This window comes from Eleutherodactylus coqui, chromosome 10 (genome assembly GCF_035609145.1).
Source record: "Eleutherodactylus coqui strain aEleCoq1 chromosome 10, aEleCoq1.hap1, whole genome shotgun sequence".
Classification (NCBI taxonomy): Eukaryota; Metazoa; Chordata; class Amphibia; order Anura; family Eleutherodactylidae; genus Eleutherodactylus; species Eleutherodactylus coqui.
Genome location: NC_089846.1, coordinates 140,792,059 through 140,819,350, shown reverse-complemented (window position 1 = coordinate 140,819,350; position 27,292 = coordinate 140,792,059). Strand labels below are relative to the sequence as shown.

Here is a 27,292-nt window from a genome sequence, read left to right as displayed (position 1 = left end):
TACACGGTTGCAATTATTTCAAGTGATCAATCAGACAACAGTTGTCCCGTATAAAGTCATCTTTGACAGATGTGATGATACCAGTCATGTGTTTGTGCTTTTAGTGTTTACAGTTTTATTGAAAAATATGGGGAAATGTTTTTGGTTTTTTTTTCCAGATTTTTTTTATCTTAAAAAAAATAACTTTTCACATTTTTGTTTGTCCTCATAAAGGACTTGCAATAGTTTCATCACTTGCACAATATACTGCAATACTTCAGTATTACAGTATATAGTAGTTTTACTATTGTCTATTAATCCCTGCCCCTAGTAGGGCTTAAAGGGATGTTTTGGGACATGAAAAAAAGTTAAAGGCCTTAAAGGAAGAAAAAGTGAATACTCCCCTAACCAGCGCTGCAGTGCAGCTACCCACCCCCACGACCCAGAAGACACAGTGGGCAGTCACGTGCTGTTCATTGTGCACATGAAGGCTGAGCCACTCACAGGCTTTAGCTGTGACTCTTTTAGGGCCACTGAAGGCTGCACAATGAATGGCACACGACCGCCCACTGCTTTTTCCGGTTTCCACGTGGCAGCCACCAGGGCTACAGTGCTGGACAGGCAGCCTCTGGGATAGTTGAGTATTTAATTTTTCTTCATTTTAAGCCCTTGCAACATTTTTTTTATATCCCAGAAAACACCTTTAGGGCGGCCACCCACTGGCGATTTTTTTTCCTTTGCGTTTTGCGTTTTTTCTCAAGAGCAATTAGTTTTGAATGTACTCCTGTCCACTGGCGTTTTTTTTTTCAGTCCGTTGCAATTTTTAACATAGGAACTGTCAGTTGCATATGTGTCCTTATTTTTCTCTTAATGCACCCATGAATGTCAATGTAAATTAACGGAAAAAGCCACGAAAAAGCCGCGAAAAACGCGCCAAAAACGCTGCGTTTTTCACGCATGAAAATCGCAAACGCCAGTGGGTGGGCGCCCTAAATGGCATCCACACATGGCAGCCTGAGAAACCTTTTCTAGGCCACTGTTGCCTTGTCAACCAGCAATCATGTGACAGGGGGACCAATGGGGCAATAGAGGGAGGCCTTTCCCATCTACAGCTTAGATGCAGTGGTCAGCTTTGATCGTGGTATCTAAGTAGTTAATGGTGTGATCAGATTTAAGTCTGTTAAACAGCTGATACCCGCCGGCTATGGATGAGGCTTGGCTCCTGAGCACTCTCAATACACCCTGCATGACCACAGGTATATGTGTATTTATGTATTGCGGTCAGAAAGGAGTTAATGCTCTTAGATAAATGCGCCCCAATGGCTCTAATATAACTCGTATGCCTGAGGTGCGATCACATGGGTAACAGCGAGTCGCACGCGACATTCTCGGGTGCGACTTGCATCGCACAGTACACGGACACTCCATTCTTGTGCTGTGTGACATGCGGGAGACTGCACATCTGCATATTCTATTCTCGGGCGAGACATGCACGAAAATAGAACATGCTGTGATTTTTCGGTCTCGCAGCATCAATGTCTTTGCCTGGATGAATGCACCCTAAGGGCTCAGCCACTGCAGTCGGCCCCTCGAAAGCAGTGGGATGCAGGCAACCCCCCCTCCCCCGTGATTTTTGGGGAAGGGCTTGAAATATAAGCCCTTCCCTAAAAATAAGCCCAAGCTGACAGAAAAAAATAAAAAATCATACATCACCTTGCGCTTCGGTGCGGCTTCTTTCTGCAGCTTCCCGGCAGTTCTTCTGTATTCTGGTGGCTGGGAATTTAAAAATCCCGACTACAAAAAGCACTGCTTCTGATTGGTTGAGCGCTGTGACCAATCGCAGGCCGCGATCAGTTGTCATTCAATGGCTTAGCGTGGCCTCTGACTGGTCACAGTGCAGATGTTGGGTTCGCGGGGAGGAACGTTATTGGAAGAAGAGTATTCCATAAGGGCACAACATACAATTTCTTTCACTTGATTTTGAGATGAAAACCTGAATTTACTTTGCTTATCTTCAAGACGGCTTCAGGCACTGACCTGACTGCTAGGTTACTCTTTCCTTGACTTTGCATTCTGCCACATTTCGCTTAGTCCTTGGCCCTGACGTTTCTCCCTTCACTGTAGTACTGTACCTTCCTCCTCTCTCCATCTCTGACATGAGCTGATGATAATCCTCACACTTTCTCTTCTCCCCACACACTGGCTCCTATGTTCTTTCTTCTCTCCTAGGCTCCACTAGACTCGCTTAAATTCCCCCCTTTGCCATATTTATAATAAAAGAATCTAAATAATAAGACAAAAATACATATTTTAGTATCGCTGCGTCCGTAAAAGTCCGATCTATCAAAGGATCGCATTATTTACCCCGCATGATGAACGCTGTCAGAATAAAAAATAAAGAACGCTGGTCACACTGTCTCCATGATAAAATGCAAGAAAGAGCAATCAAAACGTCGTATGTATCCAAACGGAAACTACAGGACGTCCTGCAAAAAAAGAGCCCTTGCACAACGTGGATGGAAATAATAAAGTTATTGCGCGCAGAAGATGGCGGCAGAAAATCCTTTAAAAAAATTAAATATCTGAAAAAAATACAAGCAGTACAGCAAAAAAAAAAAAATATACAAGTTCGGTATCGTAGTAGTCGTACCGACCCAGAGAATAAAGGTATCAGGACATTTTTGTTGCAGTTTTGTGCTGTAGAAACAAGACGCAACGAAAGATGGCAGAATTTCATTTTTTTCCCCATTTTTCTCCACTTAGAATTTTTTTCAGTACATTATATGGTACAATAAATGGCACCATTGAAAAATACAACTCGTCCCGCAAACAACGAGCCCTCATACAGCGACGGCGATGGATAATTAAAGGAGTTCTGCTTTTTTAAAAGGGGGGAGGAAAAAACGAAAATCGAAAAACAAAAGCTTGGTCACTAAGGAGTTATCAAAATTGTGTAACAGTAAAATGTCCTCCTTGCCCACAGCAACCAATCAGAGCGCAGCTTTCATTTTTTTATAGTAGTAGTTTAAGAAATGAAATCTGGGTGTTGATTGGTTGATATGGGTAACGAGCAGTTTTTAGGCATTATCGTCATAGCACTCTTTGGTTACTCCCAGAGTAAAAGGTGTTGCGAGTAAATCATGTGACCTACAGGAGTGCAGAGCAGTCATGCTCCAGAAGATGCAATGATGGAAGCATTGAGCATGAGCCACTTATTACTAAGGCTTCTTAATGATCATCAGACAGAGGAATGGCTATTATAAAACCACTTCTTTACGTGACTGGTACATCTCCGCAGTCTCTGGATCCATGTCAATGCCAGACCGTTGGATACTTTGTGCCGCCATATTTGTGATCTGCCTTAAACCTTGCTTAAAAAAAAACTAATTTGGAGAATGGTGCGTTAATGATGAATATCTCAAGCAGGCCCTCCAAGGATTCTGAAGGCAATGATGAACAGGCGGCGCTCTCCCTGCTCTGAGCATGCTCGGAGTGCAATGATGAACACTGTTACTGTAGTTTGAATGAATGAGGTTCAAATCCTTTATTAATTATGTGTTGACAGCCGTGCCGCACATCAATGTGTGAAATGGGAACTCAAAACTCTATTCTCTCCTGTGAAGGCGCCACAAAGGAAGTTAACCCTAGCTGCAAAATCCTCCGACAAAATATATGTAAAACACCAGATTTAGTAATGGCATACAGTGAGGGTCTAACATGTCTATCAAGTTATTCTGCATGCACTAATCTTAACCCCTTAGTGACGGAGCTTTTTTGCTTTTTTCCATTTTCGTTTTTTTCTTCCTCCCTTTTAAAAAATCGTAACTCCTTAATTTATCCATCGCCGTCGCTGTCTGCAGGTTGTTTTGTGCGGGACGGGTTGTAATTTTCAATGGTGCTATTTATTGTACCATATAACGTACTGAAAAACTTTAAAAAAATTCTAACTGGAGAGAAATGGAAAAAAATGACATTCTGACATCTTTCGGTGTGTCCTGTTACTACTGTTTTTTTCGGACCATGTTCACCGTGCGGGGTAAAGATTGCCTCACTTTGATAGATTGGACTTTTATGGACGCAGCGATACCAAACACATATTTTATTTTTGCTTTACTCTTTTGATTTTTTTTAAAATTGCAAATATGGCAAAAGTTTTTTTTTAAAATAATTAGTAAAACCTTTTGTTCTTATTTTTACACTTTATTTTAGCCCCCCTGGGGGACCACAACTAGCGATGCTTTGATCGCTCCTGCGGTATGACGTAATGCTATAGCATTACGTCATACTGCTTTTTGACAGGCAGTCTGTCAAGCCACCCCACGGGGATGGCTTGATAGGCAGTCTCTCAAGGCAGCCCTGGGGCCTTTCAGAAGACCCCCGGCTGCCACGACAGCGGCACAGCTCCCTGATCTCACTGCGGGGGGGGGGGGGGGGGCCGATTGCGGCTATTGTCTGCGGGTGTCAGCTGTAATAAACAGCTGACGCCCGCACTGTATGGAGAGAGATAGCGGCGCAGAAAAAAGGTATCATGTCATTTATGCTACATGATTAACGGTGTAAAAAAATAAATAAAGAGAAAGCAATGGCAGAATTGATGTTTTTTTCTCTCCCTGTTCTCAAACAAAATGAGTATCTGTTCGGATGTGTACAAGGCGTTTGGCCGTATATGTCTGCTGTACGGGAAAACTGGGGATTTCCTGCTGGCTTCCTCACGTGGCTCTGCGTTTTATATACGTGTCCCAAAGCCTTTGCTCAGATTATATCCTGATCCGGCGAGGCACGAGGCACGAGGCAGGCCCACCATCCCCTCTACTTGTTATTCTAGCCATAGAACCATTAGCAATTAAAATTTGTAACATCAAAGGAAGTGAGATTGCCTCTGTCCACCATAGGATTAGCGTGTGTGCAGACCATGTATTGGCTGTAACCTCCTCATCCCTACCTGCCGGCGGAGCGGTCCAGGCTCAGGTCATTGTCTGGTCTAATCTTCTATATATTTGTTAATGTCTGTTTGTTGGTTTATCGCCCACAACCTGTAGAGCCGGCTGACAGGACACTTTGCACACCGTATAATCTCTACCCGGAGAAGGTTATGGGCTAAAGAAATCTGAAATGTTGTCTTGGCAACCTTATTTGCATTTTTTGGCCTTTGCTTGAATTTTAATGCAGCGCCCCCAAAGTTTGCTTCTACCGATGGATTCTACGACTCGATTCAGTATTCCTGGTTATTTCCAACAAGTAATTCCCACTAGAAGAGGCGGACTGAGCGCTGGCAATTTGTGTTTCAGGACGGCTTCTTAGCCCCCGTCTAACCCCGGGGGAGCCACCCATCATTTGCCCATTTTGTCCTTCCTAGACAGGAACACATGGAGCAAATGTATAAACACCGGCCCTCATTTATCAGAACTGTCTATCAGGAAAACAACAAACAGTAAAAAACTGTTTTTGGTGCCCATAGCAACCAATCACAGAGCAGCTTTCAGTTTACCTCAGCACTAAGAGGATTAAAAGCTGTTGCCTATAGCAACCAATCACAGTACAACTTTTATTTTACCTCAGCAGTATAATATATGGCAACCAATGATAGCGCAGCTTCCATGTTACCTCAGTATAATATATAACAACCAATCACAGCACAGCTTTCATGTTACCTCACTATAATATATAACAACCAATCACAGCACAGCTTTCATGTTACCTCAGTATAATATATAACAACCAATCACAGCACAGCTTTCATGTTACCTCAGTATAATATATAACAACCAATCACAGCGCAGCTTTCATGTTACCTCAGCAGTATACTATATAACAACCAATCACAGCACAGCTTTCATGTTACCTCAGCAGTATAATATATAACAACCAATCACAGCGCAGCTTTCATGTTACCTCAGCAGTATAATATATAACAACCAATCACAGCGCAGCTTTCATGTTACCTCAGTATAATATATAACAACCAATCACAGTGCAGCTTTCATGTTACCTCAGTATAATATATAACAACCAATCACAGCGCAGCTTTCATGTTACCTCAGTATAATATATAACAACCAATCACAGAGCAGCTTTCATGTTACCTCAGTATAATATATAACAACCAATCACAGTGCAGCTTTCATGTTACCTCAGTATAATATAGAACAACCAATCACAGCGCAGCTTTCATGTTACCTCAGTATAATATATAACAACCAATCACAGTGCAGCTTTCATGTTACCTCAGCAGTATAATATATAACAACCAATCACAGCACAGCTTTCATGTTACCTCAGTATAATATATAACAACCAATCACAGCGCAGCTTTCATGTTACCTCAGTATAATATATAGCAACCAATCACAGCGCAGCTTTCATGTTACCTCAGTATAATATATAACAACCAATCACAGCGCAGCTTTCATGTTACCTCAGTATCCTATATAACAACCAATCACAGCGCAGCTTTGTGAGAAGAACAGCTTGGAAATTGTTGCAGGGGGAGCTTTTAGATACAATGTAAATGAGTTGGGAATGGAACACATCTTTTTGTTTCGGCTCCTGATGGAAAACCCCACAAACATTGTATCAAAGGCCTCGCAGTAAAAGGTATATAATAATAATGGTAAACGCAAGGATCCTTGAATTTGTCTATTTAAGTTAATACATTGACAGCATTAATCGGCATCGGTGCCCTTCGACGTGTCTATGTGTACATTCTGATATCATCCTTTCTGCATCGGGTACCCGGGCCAACCTCACATTACCCCCGCACACGGCCCCCATGCTCCAATCTAATTTCCCCTTTATATGGATGATTGGGACGTTGGGCTACTTGGGTATTAATTTAACAAACTCCTACACCTCGCTATATGTGCACAATGACATCCCACTCCTCTGTAAACTTAGACTACTTCTGGAAAGCTGGGACCGATACCTCATCCTGTGGAGTAGAAGAGTGAACTCCTTGAAGATGACTTTTCTGCCTAAACTACTTTAGAGCTCTTCTGGTGCCTGTACCTGGGCGCATCCTGAAGACACGATGACCCTTCACTTTATCTGGAATACCTCTATTTCTAGGGTGCCGTGTTCCACTTCGTATAGACGTAGACTGCAGGGTGGATTGGGACTTTTCTGACATCTATATTAGAGGAGAAATACAACAGATTTTTGAGTATTTGGACCCCATGGATGGATTGCAGCCTCCCTACATTGGAAGTTCGCACTTCAACAACATCTTTATAAACACATTGCCTGAGGAATAGCCTTGGGGGCTCCTTTTTGCCCCTTTTGGGCTTTTGCCCCACAAGAGAGGAACCCCCATCATACCCCAACCCTTGATCATCCCTACCCCCATCTTTCTCCCCTCCTACCCTGTTAGCTGGCCAGGCCACTGTGGTTCGTGAACCATTTCCATGACAGATGCAACAATGAAAGACAGGAAAAAAACCTGGAAATAACCGATTTGAATCATCTGGTTGCCACTAAGCCAGACCGTACTTTACTTGTTAATTTCTAAAACCATATAAGCCCACATATTATCTTACTGTTGTATTAATGTGTAAAATGGAACATTTTCAATAAAAGCTATTGTTAAAAAAAATAAATAGAAGTTTTACAATATAGTATATTCACCCGAAAATAGTACCAATAAAAACTGCAGTTTGCCGCGCAGAAAACAAGCCCTCATACGGCCGCGACGACGGAGAATCACAATAGTTTGGGCGTTTGAAAATTGGATATGAAAATCGAAAAAAAGTGTCCTTATGCCCAAAATAGGCCAAATCCCTAAGGGGTTCAGGATGATTGGAGATGAATCACTGAATAACGCATAGGTTAATGGGCTGATAAATTATCGTTAATCATAGGCTGTCACAGTGAGAGGGTTTTGTAGCCCTCTGTACAAAATCAATGATTGAAAAGTAGAAAAAGTTTCAGAATATGAAGTACAAGAGCCATAGTAGTGTATCAAGTATCAAGTGCAGCAAGTGTATCCGTCAGCCAGATTGTGTCTATTCACAGGAGAACTGGCCATATAGTATTTCCACAAACAGAGAAGGCAGGAATCATGTTAATTATAGAGATGATGACGTCCAGCCGTTCACAGTATCCCTGCGATGTCAGCATGTTCCTTCCACCACTCTGACCCTTTAACCACATACAACTATCAGGAATACTGTAACAAAGGGCTGACACATATATGGTGCAAGTGGTAACATGCAGTATATTACTGGGGAGCGGCGGGCGTGTTCAGCGTGGGGCTGCTTGCTGAGAAGTGTGTGAGGATCGCAGGAATCCCTGTTATTTGCTGAGTCCAGGTCACAGTAAAACCCAGAACAGGTGCAGCCCTAAAATATCCCCGCTGGTTGTGGGAGGGGAGTGGAGAGGTGGACGGGTGCAAGGAGAGCTCTGCACAGACTTGGGGGCAGGGAAAGGGAAGAGAAGAATTTACATTTGGCTTTTATATTCATTAAATGGCTTTTCCATTACTGTGAGATGGTTGTGACGTGTGCGGTACGGACGTTAGCGGTGGGGTCTGCTGGTACATGGCCACTGACGACACTGATAGTTTGCATCATCATATATCTCCTCCGAATACAAGATCTAGTCCATTCCTATAGCATCTCCTGTTACAGCATGTAATCTTTGTCTATTACCCCGTATACCCTCAATACATAACTCCTCTTTTCAGTTCATGTAACCCATCCTTATAATCCCTCCCGTTTCCTGTTACTCTATATATACCCTGTATATATAGCTTCTATTTCATTTACTCTATTCCTATTTCTCTTCTTATCACTTCATATAATTTCTTCCCTTTAGATCTCCTATTCCTTTCTCCAATCTCTCCTTCCTAATGCTTCATATAACTTCTCCTACCAAGCCGTAGCTGAAGGTGCTGCAAAGTTAGTAGTTGTCAGAAGGTCCGTCTACCACCTCAGACACTAGTATTACAGATGGCACATGGTAGTGGTGGGGCTCGTACACATATTGCATTGGAGCCCAGGAGCTTCACTTTAAGGCCCTTTATCACTGCAGCCCCACCTATTATTCCACATATTCTCTCTATATTGTTTTCTATTACACAATATCTGCTCTATATAACTCCTGACATGTCAATGAATTCATACTAATTTATCTAATGACTCCATATACACTGAATGATCACTTGATTAGGGACAGCTGTCACATGACGTCTTGTGATCAGTAACGTAGTAAAACGTGGTGGTCGCTTCCTGATCTGCGCTCAGATAATGTCAGTTATGGGTAAATGTGGTGACGAGTGACTTTGACCGCGGGCAGATTGTTGGTGCCCGGAGGTGTGGGTCAGTATCTCTGAAACAGTTGCACTTGTTGGCTGTTCCCGAACCCTGGTATCAAGAGTGTACCAAGACTGGTTGAACTAGGCCACCTGGCACTGAGGAAATGGCCCCAAACACCATGAGCGAAGATGAAACTGACAGTGGCTGGCCGCAGCCACCTGCATACACAAGGATGTGGACTTGCTGCATTTGGGTTTGTGGCTAGCCTATATATAGAGGTAGCTTCCACCAGGATGAGCAAGGTTGTGGACAAGAAAGCAAGTAGTTGACAAGACAAGGCAGGAGTGATGCAGTTTCTCAGAAGTGTTAGCTGGTACCGAAACCCTTCTTGAGCGTATGTCATTGCTGTGAGCGTCTTCTCCTTGGACAACTGGTGCGGAAGAGAGAGGGTCAGACAGAGGGTATGACTGAGGCAGCGCTCACAGCATTATTTACTATACTGTTCGGGGTACGGGGTATTGTCACAGTGCTGTATTCGGCTGCTGTAATGCCATTTCCTTGGGCAATCACACAATGTAGTAATTATATAGTTATCCCATCTACATTTTTATGGGTTGGCTTTTCCAGTTGTTGGATCTTTTCTTTTTCTAGTCTTTTTATGAAGTTTTGCTCCTAGAATATCCATGCAGGGAAGTTAATCGCTTACAACATGTGGACATTTACAGCATTCAGGTGAGCTGGCGAGTAAACTTCATTTCCTATCCAAGGGCATAGTGCCAACATATGTATCGTAGGGGCAGACCATGTGTCTTCTATAGGGCTTTTGAAGTCATGGTTGGTCCCATCCTGTTTGGTGGTAGTAACCTGTTTAGGCGCTGTATGTTACTATACAGGGCATCCACAGAAATGCCTATCCGGGGGCAAAAAAGATCTCCTCGGCATTGTAGCATTGTATGAGGGTATATGTGTGGATCTGCTTGTTCCAACGCTAAAACAACTGAAGAGAATCAATTTAAGATGAATTAGAATAACAAACAAGTAATTTCTGACCTTGAAGCATAAAATGAAATGCTTAAAAAGTTGAAAAGAAAAAAATGTTCAAAATGACTGCTGTCTAGAGATGAGCGAGTATACTCGTTTCAAATAATTACTCGATCGAGCGCCGCGATTTTCGAGTACTTCTGTACTCGGGTGAAAAGATTCGGGGGGCGCCAGGGGGAGGCATGGCGGATCAGGGAGTAGCAGTGGGGAACAGGGGGGAGACCTCTCTCTCTCTCCCTCTCCCCCCCACTCCCCGCTGCAACCCCCCACTCACCCACGGCGCCCCCCGAATCTTTTCACCCGAGTACGGAAGTACTCAAAAATCGCGGCTCTCGGGCGAAAAAGGGGCGTGGCTGAGTAGGCTCGCTCATCTCTACTGCTGCCACCAGCTATATGAGCTGTCCTTTGTTGAGTAGGATAGAATGGACAGCACACAGCATTTCTAGGCTCATTGTTTCATAGGCTGCTTGTATTAGTTTTTCCAGTTCGCCAACCTACCTTTAAATGACCCCATGGGAAAAAATCCAGAGGGGTCAACTCTGGGGAACATAGTGGCCAAGGAACTGGACCATTTGTCCAATCCAGCGGCTTCCAACCAATCTATAAGCCACTGACTCATGTCTTTTTAGACAATAAGGTGGCGTACCGTCGCGCTTGGACCAAACCCATTGACATTGCACCACTGGCGGGTCGTTCGGTTGTGTTTACAATGCTTAGATATTGATCATCATTCAGGAGGTGGTCAATGAAAAGGCTCTCAGAGCTCCACTCCTCTACAAAGAGCACACACCACTGCCGGCTGTGCATCCCCAGCTAAAATACTGAGGAAGGGGCGCAGCAGCCCCCAAACACGTCTATATGCTGGATTAATTTTCAATTAAAACAGAAGTCGAGCTCAAAAATACGTTTCGTGCCTATTTGAGTTAAATGCGATTGTGCCTATAACAACAATTTTTTCTACATTTATCTCATGTACTTGCGCGTCCCCCTTGGAAGATGTGACATTTTGTGGACTGGCTGCGCCATCTTAGACTTGTCAAGAATCGATCAATTTCACTCCCATACTTAGAGTAAGGGAGGAGAAAGACAAAACAAAAACAATTTTCAAACCAAAACATCGGTATATAGATCTGCTCGGATCCTTCTTTTTCTTCTCATCTCTCATCAGTGAATAGGGGAACCAAGGGGGGGCGCACCCCATAATCCACACCTGACATTTAGGGCCAAATGCCTTTGGTATTGCGGAGTATTCTCTGTCCAGTGGTGCACATTGTGAGGGTTACGCACTCCATTGCAGTTTAACAAAACCCAACAGTCCATAAGATGTGCTGAAGGAATAGTGCTTCATCATGCTATTCATTCAACATAATGCTGCAACAGTCAAATGATCAGATGGCACGCTCTGCATGTGGAGCACAGAGACATAGTAATGGAGTCAGCAACTGGATGGATGCATGTCATGGGCCGTAGTATTTGGTGTTCACGGCAGCTCACATACACATGTTGCTTCACAGACACTTGAATGCAATGCTGGAGAGGTCTCTTTTGTCCCTGGATAGCTATTTCTGTGGTTATCCTGACATCCATTTTTGGGACTTACCCCAAACAATAGGCTCTTCTGTCATGGCTAGCGAGACTGGGCATCATAATGAAGGTCATTGTAACTATTAATAAAGCCCCCCCCCCCTCTTCTCTATGTATGCTACTGCTTAATAGCTAATATGTAAATGAGGTTATCTCTTAGGCATGCCCTCACACCTTTCTTGTGCCTTTTTTCTTTATTGTTACTATTGTGCCATGAGGTGACAGAGTCCTGGGGAAGTTCCTACTGCCCACAGGGACAGCAGATAGGGCCACCTTAGCTGAGATCCATTGTCTCCACAGGCTGTATAAAGCCCATATTAAATGGTATATCCTATAACTGATATTATCATGAGATGAGCAAAATCAAAGTAGGATATATATATATATAAGGAAAATGATGACATCATTGGATGACTTTATACATTGCTGGGTTCCGATGATTCCACTGCTTTAACAGTATGAATCTCACTACTCATGAATGCTGACTATATAAGATACAATCATGATAATAGAAGCTTTGGGACTTCTGCTCTAAATTTGTACCGCCAGACAGTTTTTTGTTTCCTAATTGCTTTCCTTGGGATGTACAGTATGTATTTGATGTAGTACATAAGTGTTGCCACATTTCTATTGTTAAATTCTCCTATTTATTTGTGGAGGGGAAGAATAATATATGAATATTGGATACTGCAATGAGTTTGTCTGTATGCCTCCCTAGGGGGTGTCACTGGGTTCACTTATTTAGCCCGGGTATCGGCCTCTAGAGATCTCTGGAATGTTCTGTACCTATATCTAAGGCTGCTTTCACCCTGCAAGCTCCAAGTGCCCAGATCAACTGTATCCATAGGCCCCCAATCACTCCACAAAGGACAGAAGAGAGTCCTTTTGCCTTTTGGCCTCCATCGGGTTGGTATAGGTCAGTATACCTTTTTTTGCTGCATGGAATACAGCAGTCCGCTGTGCCTTTCCATACAGGAACATGCAGTAAAAAATGCGTACTGCACAGGGTACACACATTTTGACATGGGAGCCTATGGGCAATGGATGCCACTGTATGCCATGCAGTTACATCAGTTGAAGGCATAGCTTGGGAAAGACTTCCAATGTATACCTCCTTTGGATATTTCAGAGCGCAGTGTGAAAGAAGCCTTAAAGCAACAAGTCACAAATTATATTAATGTGCATAGCCTTCTTAATCAGAGGTGTGGCTATAGGAGGTACGGGGTAGTAATTGCCTCATGAGGGGGCCCAAAAGCCTGTCTATCACATAGGAAGACATCAGTTTTATGAATTGCACCTGGAAGATGGTGGGCCCTGTAAAGATTTTGCATTGGGGTTCAGGAGCTTCATGTTATGCCTTTGGGGTGAAGTATTTGTGCTTTTTGATTATGTGTCTTTGGATCTTACGTCTTATGGCTCAAAATGGTTCTTCCTGTGACATACAACACAAAACAATCTTTTTAATGTGGGGGCATTTTCCTTACGAATGCCCGATAGAAAGACCTGGATTGAAGAATGTAAACGCGGACACTGTGAAGGCATGGTGTCACCATTGCATGGTTGGGTCGTGTTAGCTTCATTGTTGCCGGTCATGTAGAGCGCCTCAAGAAGCTGAATAAAGTATCTTGTTGTAACTATAAGTGAGAAGCTGAGTTAAGTCTCTGTTACCCATGTCAAAAATGATTGTAACCCTCATCAACATTCGAATGTCATGTGGGTTTCCAGCGTAGAGAAGACATTTGAAGTGTTTTGATGGCCTTTAATAAGTTCTCATGTTGTATCTCTCTTGCAGGAGGATGTGGTGGTCTTGCAATGCAGCGCTACAATCCGAAAAGAAAACCTCAAGTTGTGCATGGGAGTTGAAGGCTTTGGGAATCGCCTTTGCTACCTGGAATCAACAACCAATGCTCAGGTAGAGAGGGAGCTCTTATTATTGCTGCAGCTTTTACGCTAAATCCATAAGTAGAACTGCTTTCTTACATTTCCCTGTTGTCTTTTCCCAGAACAAACCTCCAGATCTTGCAATCTGCTGCTTCATTCTGGAGCAATCTCTATCAGTTAGAGCTCTACAAGAAATGTTGGCGAACACGGTGGAGATGGGGAACGAGGTATTGTGTCCATTGTTCTTGGCCCTTACACACTATGAGCACATATCTGTTTGTCTTCTGCTCTTTGGTGTTATATCTTCATTGCTGTCGTCTATCTTTATGTGCATTACTCTCTATATATGTTGCTTCTAAGCCTGTTTTTGTCCTTTGATTGTTGAAGCTCATCATGTTTTTCCTCCTACTTTATTCCTAACAGGGTCTGAGTATTTTTATACTGCGTTAGCCAAATTAAACTTCCCAAATAAGAGGCTACTGGAGGGCATTCATTTGCTCCAAATAAGATGACATTCGGACGATGGCCATTTCAGACGGCGCACTTGGCATCATCTGAAGTGGCGGTTGCACAAATTTCGCCTCATTTGGGGCAGCAGAACATCTTCCCGAAGCCTCTGAGTTAGGGAAGTTTAATTTCCATAACCCTGCACTTGTGTAGTTTGTGTTTTCCAGTTAGCCATATTTTTAGTTTCCATTTTTTAATATTTAATGACCAGATTTTGATAATTTTATAACTTCAAGATCCATTCTCTTCATGTTCAAATAGCTGCTTTCAGGCCATGTGACTGATGTGTGTGACGTCATAGTCCTGAGAGCAGCTTCAATCAGCTGATGGGTGAGAATTCTGAACGGTAGACGCCGCAGATCAACTATTGATGACCTATCCCGAGTTATCAATAGTGTAGTCCTGGAAAACCCTTTTAAATGATCAGGTCCAAAAGTGACCTGTTATAATCCTCTGACCTATTATAATCCTCTGACCTATTATAATCCTCTGACCTATTATAATCCTCTGACCTATTATAATCCTCTGACCTATTATAATCTTCTGAAGCTGCACTGATATCACTACAATGATAGTGTAGTGTATATATTTACCTTGATTTTGCCTTAACATTTTACCATCCTCCTATCTTATCACTGTGTATTACTGGTTGATTTCGAAGATAAAGCTGTAGCTATATTTTACTTCACCCAAGAAGAGGGTTCAATTACCCACCCTAGCCTTGTCTGTTAACACCCTAACCAAGGCAAAATGGCTAGTTGGTACTCACCCTCAACAATCACCACTCATGGCACATGCCTCAGTAGCCCCATTATCATCCCGCTACAGAAGATGGGATCCTTCTCTGATTTGGATGGGCTAATATTGTAAGTACAAACTTTATGTCCTCTAGGTTTTCGGCGGTCTGTGGAGATATTTACCATTGAACACATTAAAACCAATTGTTGGGCACATACTGACCATCTTCCTACAGATAGCCTTTTGTAATCTATGGTAGTGAAGCCTCCTCAGTGCAGGATAGCATTGTCTTGTGATCACATTCACGTTATGTCAGACTCAATATGGCCGCCTCAAAGACCTCTCTTTGACGTATTTCTTCTGTGTTTTGTTTTGGCTTTCTCTTTTCGTCTTCATGCTAGGCACCCAATTTGGATAAATGGGTATGTTTTGTGACCTTGCTCCGTGTCCTCCTGTGACTTTTCATTCCTTCCTTCTCACTGCTAAAGCCCTATCACTCCATCTCCATCCTTTAAGACATTTAAGACATTTCCAAATGTTGAGTCTTGTTCATTTCTTCTGAAAGTCCATAGTGCCTGGCTATACAGTCTATGATGCCGCTTCTAGTAATACATTGTATCCCCTTTGCTTCCTGCTGGACATACAATGACAGCGGCATTCTCAATTAAAGGAATCCTTACGAGGGATTTTGTGACCGTGGTCTTCTTAGATACATTCTTAAAATTCTCCTCCACTTAAATTTCACATCAGCTGTCTAAAAACCCTCTCTGGAAATAGAACGCCCCCATCAGATGACTCCTCTTAGAAGATTCAAGAGCTGTATGTTTTATTTAATTAGAAAAGTGGGTGATGGATGGATGGACTATATGTGCCTCTCTATATACTGGATATGTAGAATGGGGGATACAATGTTGGCTACATTTACTTCCTGCATTTCTAAACTAGATAAAAAAGTCAACATTGTATGTTACTTCTAGACAGAAACTTCATATACAGTATAGAAGAACATTACTGATCTTCACCCTCCTGTGGATACAATTAGCTTCAGATAGTGACAGCAAATTATGTAAAATCATATAATGGATAACTAAAAATGGAGCCGACTGCAGAGTTATATAGAGCCAACTCTATGGCCGCCTCCCAATTGTCCAGTGTCTATCTATGGAGAGATATGGTTCCAGCAGACTTTGTTTTTCCCATCCTCTATATGCCGTTCTCCTTGTTTTGCAGCCTGTGTGCAGAAGTCCTTTTTTGTTATCTCCTCTTCTCCCGATCTCACAAAGACTAGACCTTCTTTTTTCCATTGACTCCTGTTTTTATGATTCCTTCTCTTTCCTTCCTTCACTGCATGATACAAACCAATCCTCCATTCTAACAGGTATTTACCAGGTGACTGAAGATCTTGGAAATGCAAACGATGGAATCCCTGAATTTTTACAGCTTGTTTGAGGGAGGGGTAGATGGCTGGAGCGGGTATTCTGGGCATCTTTGCTCATCCTTATCAATACCTTACTTGATGGATAAAGGGTCCCTGGTACCATGAAAATGCCTTACAAACTACTGGCCTCATGTTATAGTGCAGGATGAGCTGACTAGACTGATATATAATCTTGAAGGGAAAAAATGAGTATAGTTTGTAATTTATGGATTTGGTGGGATAACGCTTCTCCTTGAGGTGAGCACCAAGTTGGTGTAGGGAGTCATATACAGGCCCTGCAGTGTTCCCTGGGAAATAAAGTATGCAAAGAGGGAATGGAAAAGTACCTCCACAGCACTCTCTATTCTGCCTATTTGAAGGTGACAGTGTTTAATCTTTCACCAGGCCTTAACAACATAACTAAGGACAAGAGCCAAGCCAGGGTCTTCTCCAAAAAAAGAGACACTCATCTTTAAAATGGGTCTTGGGGAGCGACATTCTACTTGGGGAGAGCACGAAGTTGGTGTAAGCAGTCTTATATAGGCTAGGGAGCGTTGCAAGGCCTATATAAAACTCCCTATACCAACTTGGCTTCATTATGTTGCCAAGGCCTGTTGAAAGGTCAAACATTGACTTATAGGAAAGCCACATTCCATTAGGTGGAACCTCTCCATCGCTATTTGCATAAATTATGGATTGAAATCTCTACTCTATGGTTAGGAGTCCAGTGTGCGGCCTCAGTCTAACATTGGTAGCCTCTCCTGTATGAGCATGCATACAGAAATAGTTGTCAATCACTGATTAGGACCGCTCACTAAACTACTAAGCATCGAAAGAACAGGGATTTCAATCCATAAGTTACAAGTTATACTACAAAATTATGTATCAATCTACTGGATTCCTCCTGTTGTATAACAGACTGCTGGCAGATTGGACCGTATAGTCAATGTCGCAGGTTCCCTTTAAGGAAGCATAACTCGCATATGTTCTCAGATACAATAAATAGATCTGTTTAAAATGTTGGGGTTTTTTTGATGCATGCCGAGACATGTCTCTTCTTCTAACCTATCTAAGGCCGGTCTCACCCGGGCGTATTGTCAATGCGCATCGCACATGTGACTTTCCTGTGCACAACACGCGATGGCAATAGCCCATTAATTTGTATTGGGCCACTCACATCTATGACTTTTTTGCGCGCATATTACATGCGCATACACCCCAAGAATACTTTATCAGGATTGGCGGCATGTAGCAAGTACTCATGTCATTGGGTGCTTGCTGCGCGCTCGCCAGAGATATATGCGCACGGCACGCCAGCACAGACGTTCGTGTGAGCCCAGCCTAAGACAGAACATTGAGGATTGCTGTATAAATATGTTTGGGTTTGACTCTCCTTGAGCTAGACATACATTCCAATGACTTTAACGTTCCACAACCCACAACATATTTGTACTTGCATGTAATCTGACTATTACAGCTAAAGTTTACACACCTTAGAATTTGGGGGACTCTGATGAATTATGTTATGGATTAGGTTAGCATTATGCAAGATGATTTCCAAGGTTTGGTAGTTCATCCGCCTAATAATTACCATCCTGAAGACATGGTGGAAATTCAATGTTAGACAATAAGGAAATATTTCTTGCCCTGATTTGCTATTTCTCTTCCCCGTCTAGTCTTCTCAAGGTGGTGGACACAGAACGTTGCTCTACGGTCATGCCATTCTTCTCAGACACTGTCACAGTGATATGGTAAGTTTCATTGTTTTGCCTTTGGTCACAATTCATGCTGAATTTCATATTTATCTTAAACTCAAGAAATCGCACTGAATGAAAATATGGGTGACACAATATAACCGGCCAAGTTGGATTCGTCAAGACATTTGTCAAATGAACGATTGTTTACCCCATAGACTTGTATAACTCATTTGCCTCATTAATATTTCAACTTCTTCTATTCCCTTCAGTACCTCTGTTGTCTGACTACTTCACGGTCTCTTACTGATAAATTGGCTTTTGATGTTGGTCTACAAGAAGATGCCACAGGTATAGTACAACTGTGTGACGTTGTGAAGATCTAGTTGGTCAACAGCCACCCTGGTGCATAAATGACACTAGTCCAACTCTTCCAACATTTTGATCACAACATTGAAGCTCATTCTCTTGCCTTTTCTTGAGTAGGAGAAGCTTGTTGGTGGACCATCCATCCAGCATCCAAACAGCGTTCAGAAGGTGAAAAAGTGCGAATAGGTGATGATTTGATCTTAGTCAGTGTATCCTCCGAGAGATACCTGGTAAGTTCAAAGATCCTCTACACCTACTAATTAATTCCTACATGTTACTGATGACTATACATTTTGCTCATCCATCCTCATTACTAGCCGAGTCTTTGTATTTCGACAGCACCTCTCTTCAGCAAGCGTGGACCTTCAGGTGGATGCTTCATTCATGCAGACTCTATGGAACATGAACCCAATTACCTCTGGTTGTGAAATAGCTGAAGGTATGGAGCCATGCTTTCCAGGGATGACTTATTTAATATGTTAGTATGACAATGTAGCCAAAACTTATAGTTGAGATGAGGTGAGCCCTAAAGAATCAGAGTTTGACGGCTGATGAATCAGCGATTTTCCAATTTCTGAGCTATATTTGCCCATTAAAGGGTTAAAGCTGGAATGGTCTTGTATCCTCCCTTGTAAGAATATTCTTCCATTGTAGGAAATGTGTAAAATGTCAAGATACAATTTTTTCGCTTTATTTGATTTTCATCGATATGCAAAGAATTTAAGCTAACAGATTCTATTATTATATCGCCGCAGGATACTTAACCGGTGGGGATGTCCTACGCTTGTTTCATGGTCATATGGATGAATGTTTGACCATTTCCTCTACAGACCAAGGAGAGGAACATCGTAGGTAAGTCACCTTCTATATGATTTAGGCAGTAGTGTGGAACAGTGATCTAGTTAATATTAATTCGCTCTTCCTCATATCTACAGGATAGCCCATTATGAGGGAGGGGCTGTTTGCTCCCATGCACGGTCTTTGTGGAGGCTCGAGCCTTTGAGAATTAGGTAATTATAAAACTGCTTGGCTAATATTAGCTCTAGATTGAAGAAGGATCTGAATATTAAAACAAATAATCACTGAAAGGTAAATGTAAAATCTTGAAGTTTAGCTTTTATAGTCGAATATCCCAGGAGGACTGGCATTTGCTTGGTATTATATCATTATGCTAATTAGATGGTTTGTTTATTACTAATTTATGCACAGTTGGAGCGGGAGCCACTTAAGATGGGGACAGTCATTCCGGGTGCGTCATGTGACTACTGGGAGATACCTGGCCCGTGATGAGGAAAAGGGTCTGTTACTAGTTGATGCTGAGAAAGCCAACACTAAGGCCACAGCTTTCTGCTTCCGGGCTTCTAAGGTAATGTCAACCTATTGAAAGTAAATGGAGAATATTTTCGAAAAGTGGGGAAGATGACTATTACGCAGTGTCCATTGAAAGAGAGAGTGAGAGACATTCCTTGTAGCTGCTCTGGTTAATTGATGGAAGTTATGAATGAAGAATTGCCTTATCCCATTAGTGACCACCCCATTACCTTTTTACGTCCTGCCTAGGTGGGCTTTAATCCTCAGGGACTTGGATATGCAAAATCTTAACAGCGTTATTCTATGTTAAAGCGACACATGTCAGATTTCCAAAATTTGGCTCCATCACTAAGGGGTTAAATTAACTCCAAATGCTCTAATACGATAATAAAAATTAGAATTTCTACTACTTAGACTACGAAAAGTGGAAACAGAGTCACCTTGGGTAATTCCAGCTGCTGACTTATTCTGTTTTTCATTAAACCTCTACAGGAAAAGTTGGACGTTGCACCCAAGCGAGATGTGGAAGGGATGGGCCCTGCTGAGATCAAATATGGAGAGTCTATGTGCTTTGTCCAACATGTCCAAAGTGCTCTTTGGCTGACGTACGGTGCTGCTGATTCTAAAGTGGTTCGCTTGGGTCCTGCAAAACGCAAGGTAAGTTTCATAGTTGCAAAAGGGCTTCTCTCACCTTTAAGGGGTTAATGTCTGTTATTTTATCAGAGGTAAGAACTTATTAGTTGACTTGTCTTTCTTATTTCCGTCTCTCCCTTCCCATTTACTCTTTTGCTCATTGCCACTCTAAGGCTATCCTCCACCAAGAAGGTCATATGGATGATGCTTTGTCTCTGTCTCGTTCCCAAAGAGAAGAGTCTCAAGCTGCAAGAATGATATACAGCACAGCTGGACTTTTTAACATGTTCATCAAGTGAGTCCAATGTTGCATATTCTGTTCTGCAGCCGATTCAAAGCAATCATATGTGTATAAAATGTAATGTCATCTATTGGACACTGGACTAGAAGTAAGGATGGCCTCATTGTTGGATAAGACCGATTTATCTGAATATATAAATCAGAAACTCCAGTCCAGCAAAAGCTTTAGATAGGAGAAAGTGAAACTTTCAGGTCTTCAATCTCAGAACAGCATATGAGAGAGGAGAAGATGCTGAGCTCGGGGACATATAGGGATCCATGGTTCGAATCAATATTTTCATATAAAAAGCTGTGTTCATTAACTGCTGCCAGGAGTCATAGAGAAGCCTGTGAGTTCTGCTTCCCTCGCTTACTCATAGAGAAAGCCTGTGAGTCCTGCTTTCCTCACTCACTCATAGAGAAAGTCTGTGAGTCCTGCTTCCCTCGCTTACTCATAGAGAAAGCCTGTGAGTCCTGCTTCTCCCATCCACTCATTGAGAAAGCCTGTGAGTCCTGCTTCCCCCACCCACTCATAGAGAAGGCCTGTGAGTCCTGCTTCCCTCGCTTACTCATAGAGAAAGCCTGTGAGTCCTGCTTCCCTCGCTTACTCATAGAGAAAGCTTGTGAGTCCTGCTTCCCTCGCTCACTCATAGAGAAAGCCTGTGAGTCTGCTTCCTTCTAATAACTCATTGATAAAGCCTGTGAGTCCTGCTCCCCTCCCCCACTCATAGATAAAGCCAGTGAGTTATGCTCCTCCCACAGCTGTTGACAACTTTTCCTGCATGAGTTTGTATATAGGGAGAGTTGTCAATCACTGTGGGGGCGGGTAAAGCAGGACTCTCTATGAGTGAGAGGAGGAATCAGGACTCACAGGCCTTTTTTTTGTGATTCCTTGTGGCTGTTAAACAGCTTTGTACTTGACAATACAGTATGAATCAAATCCTAGAGAATGATATATCCCCATCTCAGGGTCTTCGCCACTAACCTATGCTGCCTCTGGATCAGACAGAACTACTAAGAGCTACGCCTCCTGTTAATCTCTGTTTATCATTGTAATGCGTTTAGCATGTATGTGACACTTGGCATAATGTTATAGTGTGCAATTTCTGTGTAAAGCCATAGGTGTGAAAGGATGTTTGTATGTCTAACTTGCCTTTTTTGGTCCTTTTGCTTTTCCTCTTAAGGGGCCTGGACAGCTTGAGTGGAAAAAATAAGCCTTCTAAGCCCGTCACATTGCCTATCGATATGGTTCTTTTAACCCTGCAAGATCTGATTGGCTACTTCCAGCACCCGGAGGAAGAGTTACAGCATGAGGAGAAGCAAACCAAATTACGGTCTCTGAAGAACCGTCAAAATCTGTTCCAGGAAGAGGTAGAAGCAGACCTGACACCAAATAACCGTAATGTAACATATCCTAATGTTCCGTGTATGCAGCTCCCATGCGGTCCTACAGTTATTTAATTCAAACCTCGTGTGCAGTCTGATTCTGCAGTCATATTTTGTCCTGCTACCCCTGCCTCTCTACCTGTCCTGCAGACTGTAGGATTGTCGGGCGCAGAAGTGTCCAACAGTCATCCGTGTGACTTATCGCTCCTGTGCAATAGTCGTTTAGTAAATGCAGGCAGAGCGCTTTGGAGATCTCTTCCTCTCCTCCATTCACTAGGAGCAGGCAGTCATTCAAAGATGAACAACTGTCTGTCTACACTGAGAGAGAGTCGCTGTTACATTCGTGTGGGCAACTAAGCACCAGGCCTACAGGAACGTGACCCGGAAAGACACAGGTTAGGGGAAACTGACCCTGTGCTGCAGGGAAGATGACTTGGCCCTACCTACAAGCAGAGCGATCGCCTCAATAAAGGCGGCCTCACGCTAGAACCTCGGCCCTGCTCTCCCTGAAAGGGTGACACTCACAACCAGGTGAAACCGACATATTAAATGCACAAACTCACCACACACCCTCGCACACTGAAGCAGATGGTAAAGCTGAATATAAAAGCAAGGGTTTAGTTCGTACATTGGCCAATAAACTGATGCTGCAAGGCCTCGACAAGGCTCCTCGTGTCTTGCAGTCCCTACTCTAGCAAGACACTAAACAGGCAGCACAGGACACCAAACACCCAGCAAGGTGCAGGCTAACCAGACACTACACACACAGCAACCTGCAAGCTGACCAAACACTACACACACAGCAAGCTGAAAGTTGACCAGACACTACTCACACAGCAGATAAGACTAAGGAAATACAGCTTCCTCATTGCAGAGGGGCTGGGGTATATATCTACACCCAGACCCAGGGGATTGGCTGACCTGAACAACCACACCCAGCCAGCTCAATTAACCCTCACCTGTGCAGGTGTACTCCTGGAACCCTGTAGAACAACAAACTCCAGCAGCACAACCTAACAGTTGCTCATTAGTCGCTTTGTTTCAGTGACTTGTCGCTCAGTACTCTGTCGGCTCCTGTGTTTACACCGGACAACTATCAATCAAAATCGCTTGTTTAAGGGATAGTTGTCCCATGTAAAGCCACCCTAAGACACGACTGAAGGATCAGACTGTGGGATCACCCTCTTCTACAACAGCTTTACTCTCTGATTGTTTCTCTTTAGGGCATAATCTCCCTGGTCTTGGACTGCATAGACCGTCTCAATGTATACAGCACAGCTGCGCACTTTGCGGAGTTTGCTGGGGAGGAAGCTGGCGAGTCCTGGAAGGAGATTGTAAACTTGCTTTACGAGCTGCTTGGTATGTACACTAATATAAGTGGCAGATTGTGAATTCATTGCTTTATGTACGTTGTACAACCTGTATTATATGCATGTGCTACATTCACAGTTCTGTTGATTGAAGTTGGAAAAAGTTGCCAATCTTTTTGACAGATATGGCCTAACGTCTTAGCTGTTCCCCAGTGATACAGTGGTGAAGTTCATTCTTCATGCATCAGCTTACTGTACAATTCCTGGGTGAAAAGCACACATTTTATATAATGCAAATGACCAGAACCTGCTGTGTACAGACACTGAGCCATCAGAGGCTGCGGAGAGATCTCAGATCAGGCCTGAAGAAGGAAGGAAGATCTCAGTTCTGAAGAATTGAGAATTCCGTCCTGGGACGGCTGTAATAGTTGGAAATTTAGTCAGAGGGTAATTTGTAATGTTAATATTCTGTGCGTAGAATGCAGATTACTGCTGCCACATCATCATATATTCTACTGGAGGAAGAACTTGTTTTTTTTACATTTAGCCATCTGGAAAAAATGGTATTAAAACTTGTCTTGTTCAGTAGATAAAGTGAAGCTCTCTTCTTCCTGCGACACATCTCATTAGTGTTCTGGCTTTGCTATAAATATACTTTTATTACTGTTCACCTAGGAGCATACAGTATCACCCAACCCCCTTGTTTTTGTAGATCCTACAAACAAATCGAACCTTTGACCATTTTCTGGTAGATCCTTAATCCTTTCACTATGTCCTTCTTTGTGTCATGCAGCTGCACTTATAAGGGGAAACCGCTCCAATTGCGCCTTGTTCTCTAGTAACTTGGATTGGGTGGTCAGCAAACTGGATCGATTGGAAGCTTCATCAGGTAAAACGTTGGAGATGTTGACAAAGACAATGTTCTTACCAGGCAACAGGAACAATGATATAAGGGTCTATAGCTAAATCTGCCATAACTGTAGAGGATGGGAAGATAGCAGTCACACTCAGACCTTGGAGTCCAAAGATCTCGCTGCCCCTCGAGGACACCAGTACTATCAGCTATGAGTGTGATAAGGGGCCCATTATAGATTTTGCACTGGGACCCAAGAGTTACAATTCTGAACTTAGCAATCAATGACAATTTTTACTTAGCATGCAAATAACTTAATATTTCAGGTATTTTGGAGGTTTTGTACTGCGTCTTGATTGAGAGTCCTGAAGTTTTGAACATTATTCAAGAAGATCATATCAAGTCCATTATCTCTCTACTGGATAAACATGGACGAAACCACAAGGTAATTGTAAATCTGATCAATTGATGAATGCGCATGTGTTAACCATTTGGTTGTTTCATCTTTTTGATGCGGCCTTTCTTCCTTACCTATAGGTTCTGGATGTCCTCTGCTCTCTCTGTGTGTGTAATGGAGTAGCTGTGAGATCTAACCAGAATCTAATCACTGAGAATCTTCTTCCCCGAAGAGAACTTCTTCTGCAGACCAGGATGGTCAACTACGTCACCAGGTATGTATTGTATGTATGTGATGTTATGGGAATAAATCATATAACAGAAGATTTCACTGATCTGCTCCAGATTGGTTATAATGAGAAGCTTCATGCATGAATATATGTGTTTGAACTGACTGATGTTATCCGTCAGGCCCCAATACTCTTCTGATTTATTCAAAGAAATACAATATAAATATAATTGACCATGACGCACCAATTACATGCACGCCCCCCCCCAACATCATAACAACTTATAATTGGCCTAGTATGTAATGACGGTAATGATTAACATATGTTTACGCCCCTGGTGTATGTTGCTATGTGAACACATAATTCCTATATACCTAAGTAGCATAGACTTTATTAATATTCCAATCTGAGAGAAGGAATGCAGTCAGATATGAAGTTCCTCCCCTTGTTAGCTAGCGCTGAGAAGATGCGTAGGGGGGTTTAGCTTCAACATTGTACTTGTACATACATGGGTATAATATTGAGCTCATTAACCATTTAACTGTTAGCTTTTTCCTATGAAGGTGAATATATATATGCATGTTTGCCTAGGCTGACTTAAGAAACACATTTACATTATTATTACTACAACAGTATGATTTTTTTTTAACTCCCAACCATCTGTCCCTATTAATCCCAAATCTCTATTATATTTCAGCATGAGACCTAATGTCTTCCTGGGAACATGTGAGGGATCAACACAATTTAAAAAGTGGTATTTTGAAGTTATTGTGGATCAAGTAGAGTCTTTTGTGACTCCTGAGGCCACTCACCTGCGTATTGGTTGGGCACTGACTGAGGGTTATAGTCCTTACCCTGGTGCAGGTGAAGGCTGGGGAGCCAATGGTGTGGGAGATGATCTGTATTCCTTCGCATTTGATGGGCTTCACCTATGGTCAGGTAAACTCAGAACTTCACTGATCTGTTTACTTAATTGTTTTCAGCATTTATACAGGGACTGAAAAAAATTGAAGATGTCAAACATAAATGTGAAGTCACTGTTAGTAGTAGCTATTCATGCCCTTTGTTTCCTTTAACTATAGGACGGGTTTGCCGCTCTGTGGCCTCACACAACCAGCATTTGCTGACAGCGGATGATGTGGTCAGTTGTTGTCTGGACTTAACAGTTCCCAGCATTTCATTCCGTTTCAATGGGCACCCTGTTCAGGGCATGTTTGAGAACTTCAATTTGGATGGACTCTTCTTCCCAGTCGCTAGCTTCTCAGCTGGAGTCAAGTAAATGTCATGCCTAGTTAGATAAATGACATGACTTTTACAGTGAATAAGCCTTAATCTGTGTCTGTTTTGTGCAGAATACGGTTTCTTCTGGGTGGTCGACATGGTGATTTCAAGTTCTTACCACCACCTGGATATGCTCCAGTCTATGAAGCACTCCTGCCTCGGGATCGTATGCGGGTAGAGCCCATCAAAGAATACAAACATGACTTTCAAGAAATTCGCAATCTTCTTGGGCCCACCAAATCTCTCTCCCATACCTCATTTGTTCCTTGTCCCGTGGATACTATACAGGTAGGAGTAAGAAAAGAGAAAGCCAAATATATACCTCTTGTCATCCAGATTAACATGTTTCAGTTGGACTGGAGAGGCCTTATACCCATATACAGTCCATACTGTTGGTTTACTGTATCTCTATTGTGAACTTCTGATGGATCCCCACTATAGCACCCAGAGCACATGCCCAACCAGCCTGCCCAGCTATGCCCATGGATGTGGCTTTTCATGTATTACGTCAATTGAATTAGAAGTATCTCTTTTTCTAGATTGTTCTTCCCCCTCACCTGGAACGAATCCGTGAAAAGTTGGCAGAAAACATCCATGAACTTTGGGCTCTCACAAGAATTGAGCAGGGATGGACCTATGGGCCAGTAAGTATCTTGGCTTACTTTGTTGATACTACCGGGCTAGCTTTGAAATATCGGCTGCATTTTACAGGAATATGTTAAACCTACCTATTGGTTTATTTTGTAGACATGCTATTTTTATTGGACTTTTTAATTTTTTTAGATCCGGGATGACAACAAGAGATTACATCCATGTCTCCTCGATTTCCATAGTCTGCCTGAGCCAGAGAGAAATTACAACTTGCTGATGTCTGGAGAGACTTTGAAGTAGGCATTCAACCATACTCGCTCTAGGAGGAACGGAGCGTTCTTAGATTATGTTATTGACCAGAATGCTTCAGTACACTCATGCCAGACCATGTGTGAGAACACGAAGCATACAACAATACTTGGATATATGTGTACACGGACATATTTGTGAGGGGTTGGAGAGCCAATAGACTATAGAAACAGTTATTTTATTAGACAACCAGACTTAGCCCACTTTGTCTGCCTATGTACTAAGATGACGTCTAGCAGGCCTGTAATATGAATT

The 27,292-nt window shown here is 42.6% G+C and overlaps 1 protein-coding gene across 7 annotated transcripts in view; it reads left to right on the top strand.

Annotated features, from left to right (window-relative positions):
* Nucleotides 1-27,292, top strand: part of RYR1 (ryanodine receptor 1) — a 117,857-nt gene that overhangs the window by 17,198 nt on the left and 73,367 nt on the right. For all 7 annotated transcript variants that reach the window (XM_066581967.1, XM_066581965.1, XM_066581962.1 and 4 more), the window contains exons 2-22: nt 13,645-13,764; nt 13,856-13,960; nt 18,072-18,146; nt 18,362-18,440; nt 18,576-18,688; nt 18,798-18,897; nt 19,214-19,310; nt 19,394-19,468; nt 19,668-19,824; nt 20,262-20,426; nt 20,576-20,697; nt 21,866-22,052; nt 23,291-23,426; nt 24,171-24,266; nt 24,557-24,675; nt 24,768-24,901; nt 25,554-25,795; nt 25,939-26,131; nt 26,209-26,425; nt 26,677-26,781; nt 26,921-27,024. In XM_066581967.1, coding sequence (XP_066438064.1) covers nt 13,645-13,764; nt 13,856-13,960; nt 18,072-18,146; nt 18,362-18,440; nt 18,576-18,688; nt 18,798-18,897; nt 19,214-19,310; nt 19,394-19,468; nt 19,668-19,824; nt 20,262-20,426; nt 20,576-20,697; nt 21,866-22,052; nt 23,291-23,426; nt 24,171-24,266; nt 24,557-24,675; nt 24,768-24,901; nt 25,554-25,795; nt 25,939-26,131; nt 26,209-26,425; nt 26,677-26,781; nt 26,921-27,024 — 2,741 coding nt within the window. The remainder of the gene's footprint in view (nt 1-13,644; nt 13,765-13,855; nt 13,961-18,071; nt 18,147-18,361; nt 18,441-18,575; nt 18,689-18,797; nt 18,898-19,213; nt 19,311-19,393; nt 19,469-19,667; nt 19,825-20,261; nt 20,427-20,575; nt 20,698-21,865; nt 22,053-23,290; nt 23,427-24,170; nt 24,267-24,556; nt 24,676-24,767; nt 24,902-25,553; nt 25,796-25,938; nt 26,132-26,208; nt 26,426-26,676; nt 26,782-26,920; nt 27,025-27,292) is intronic.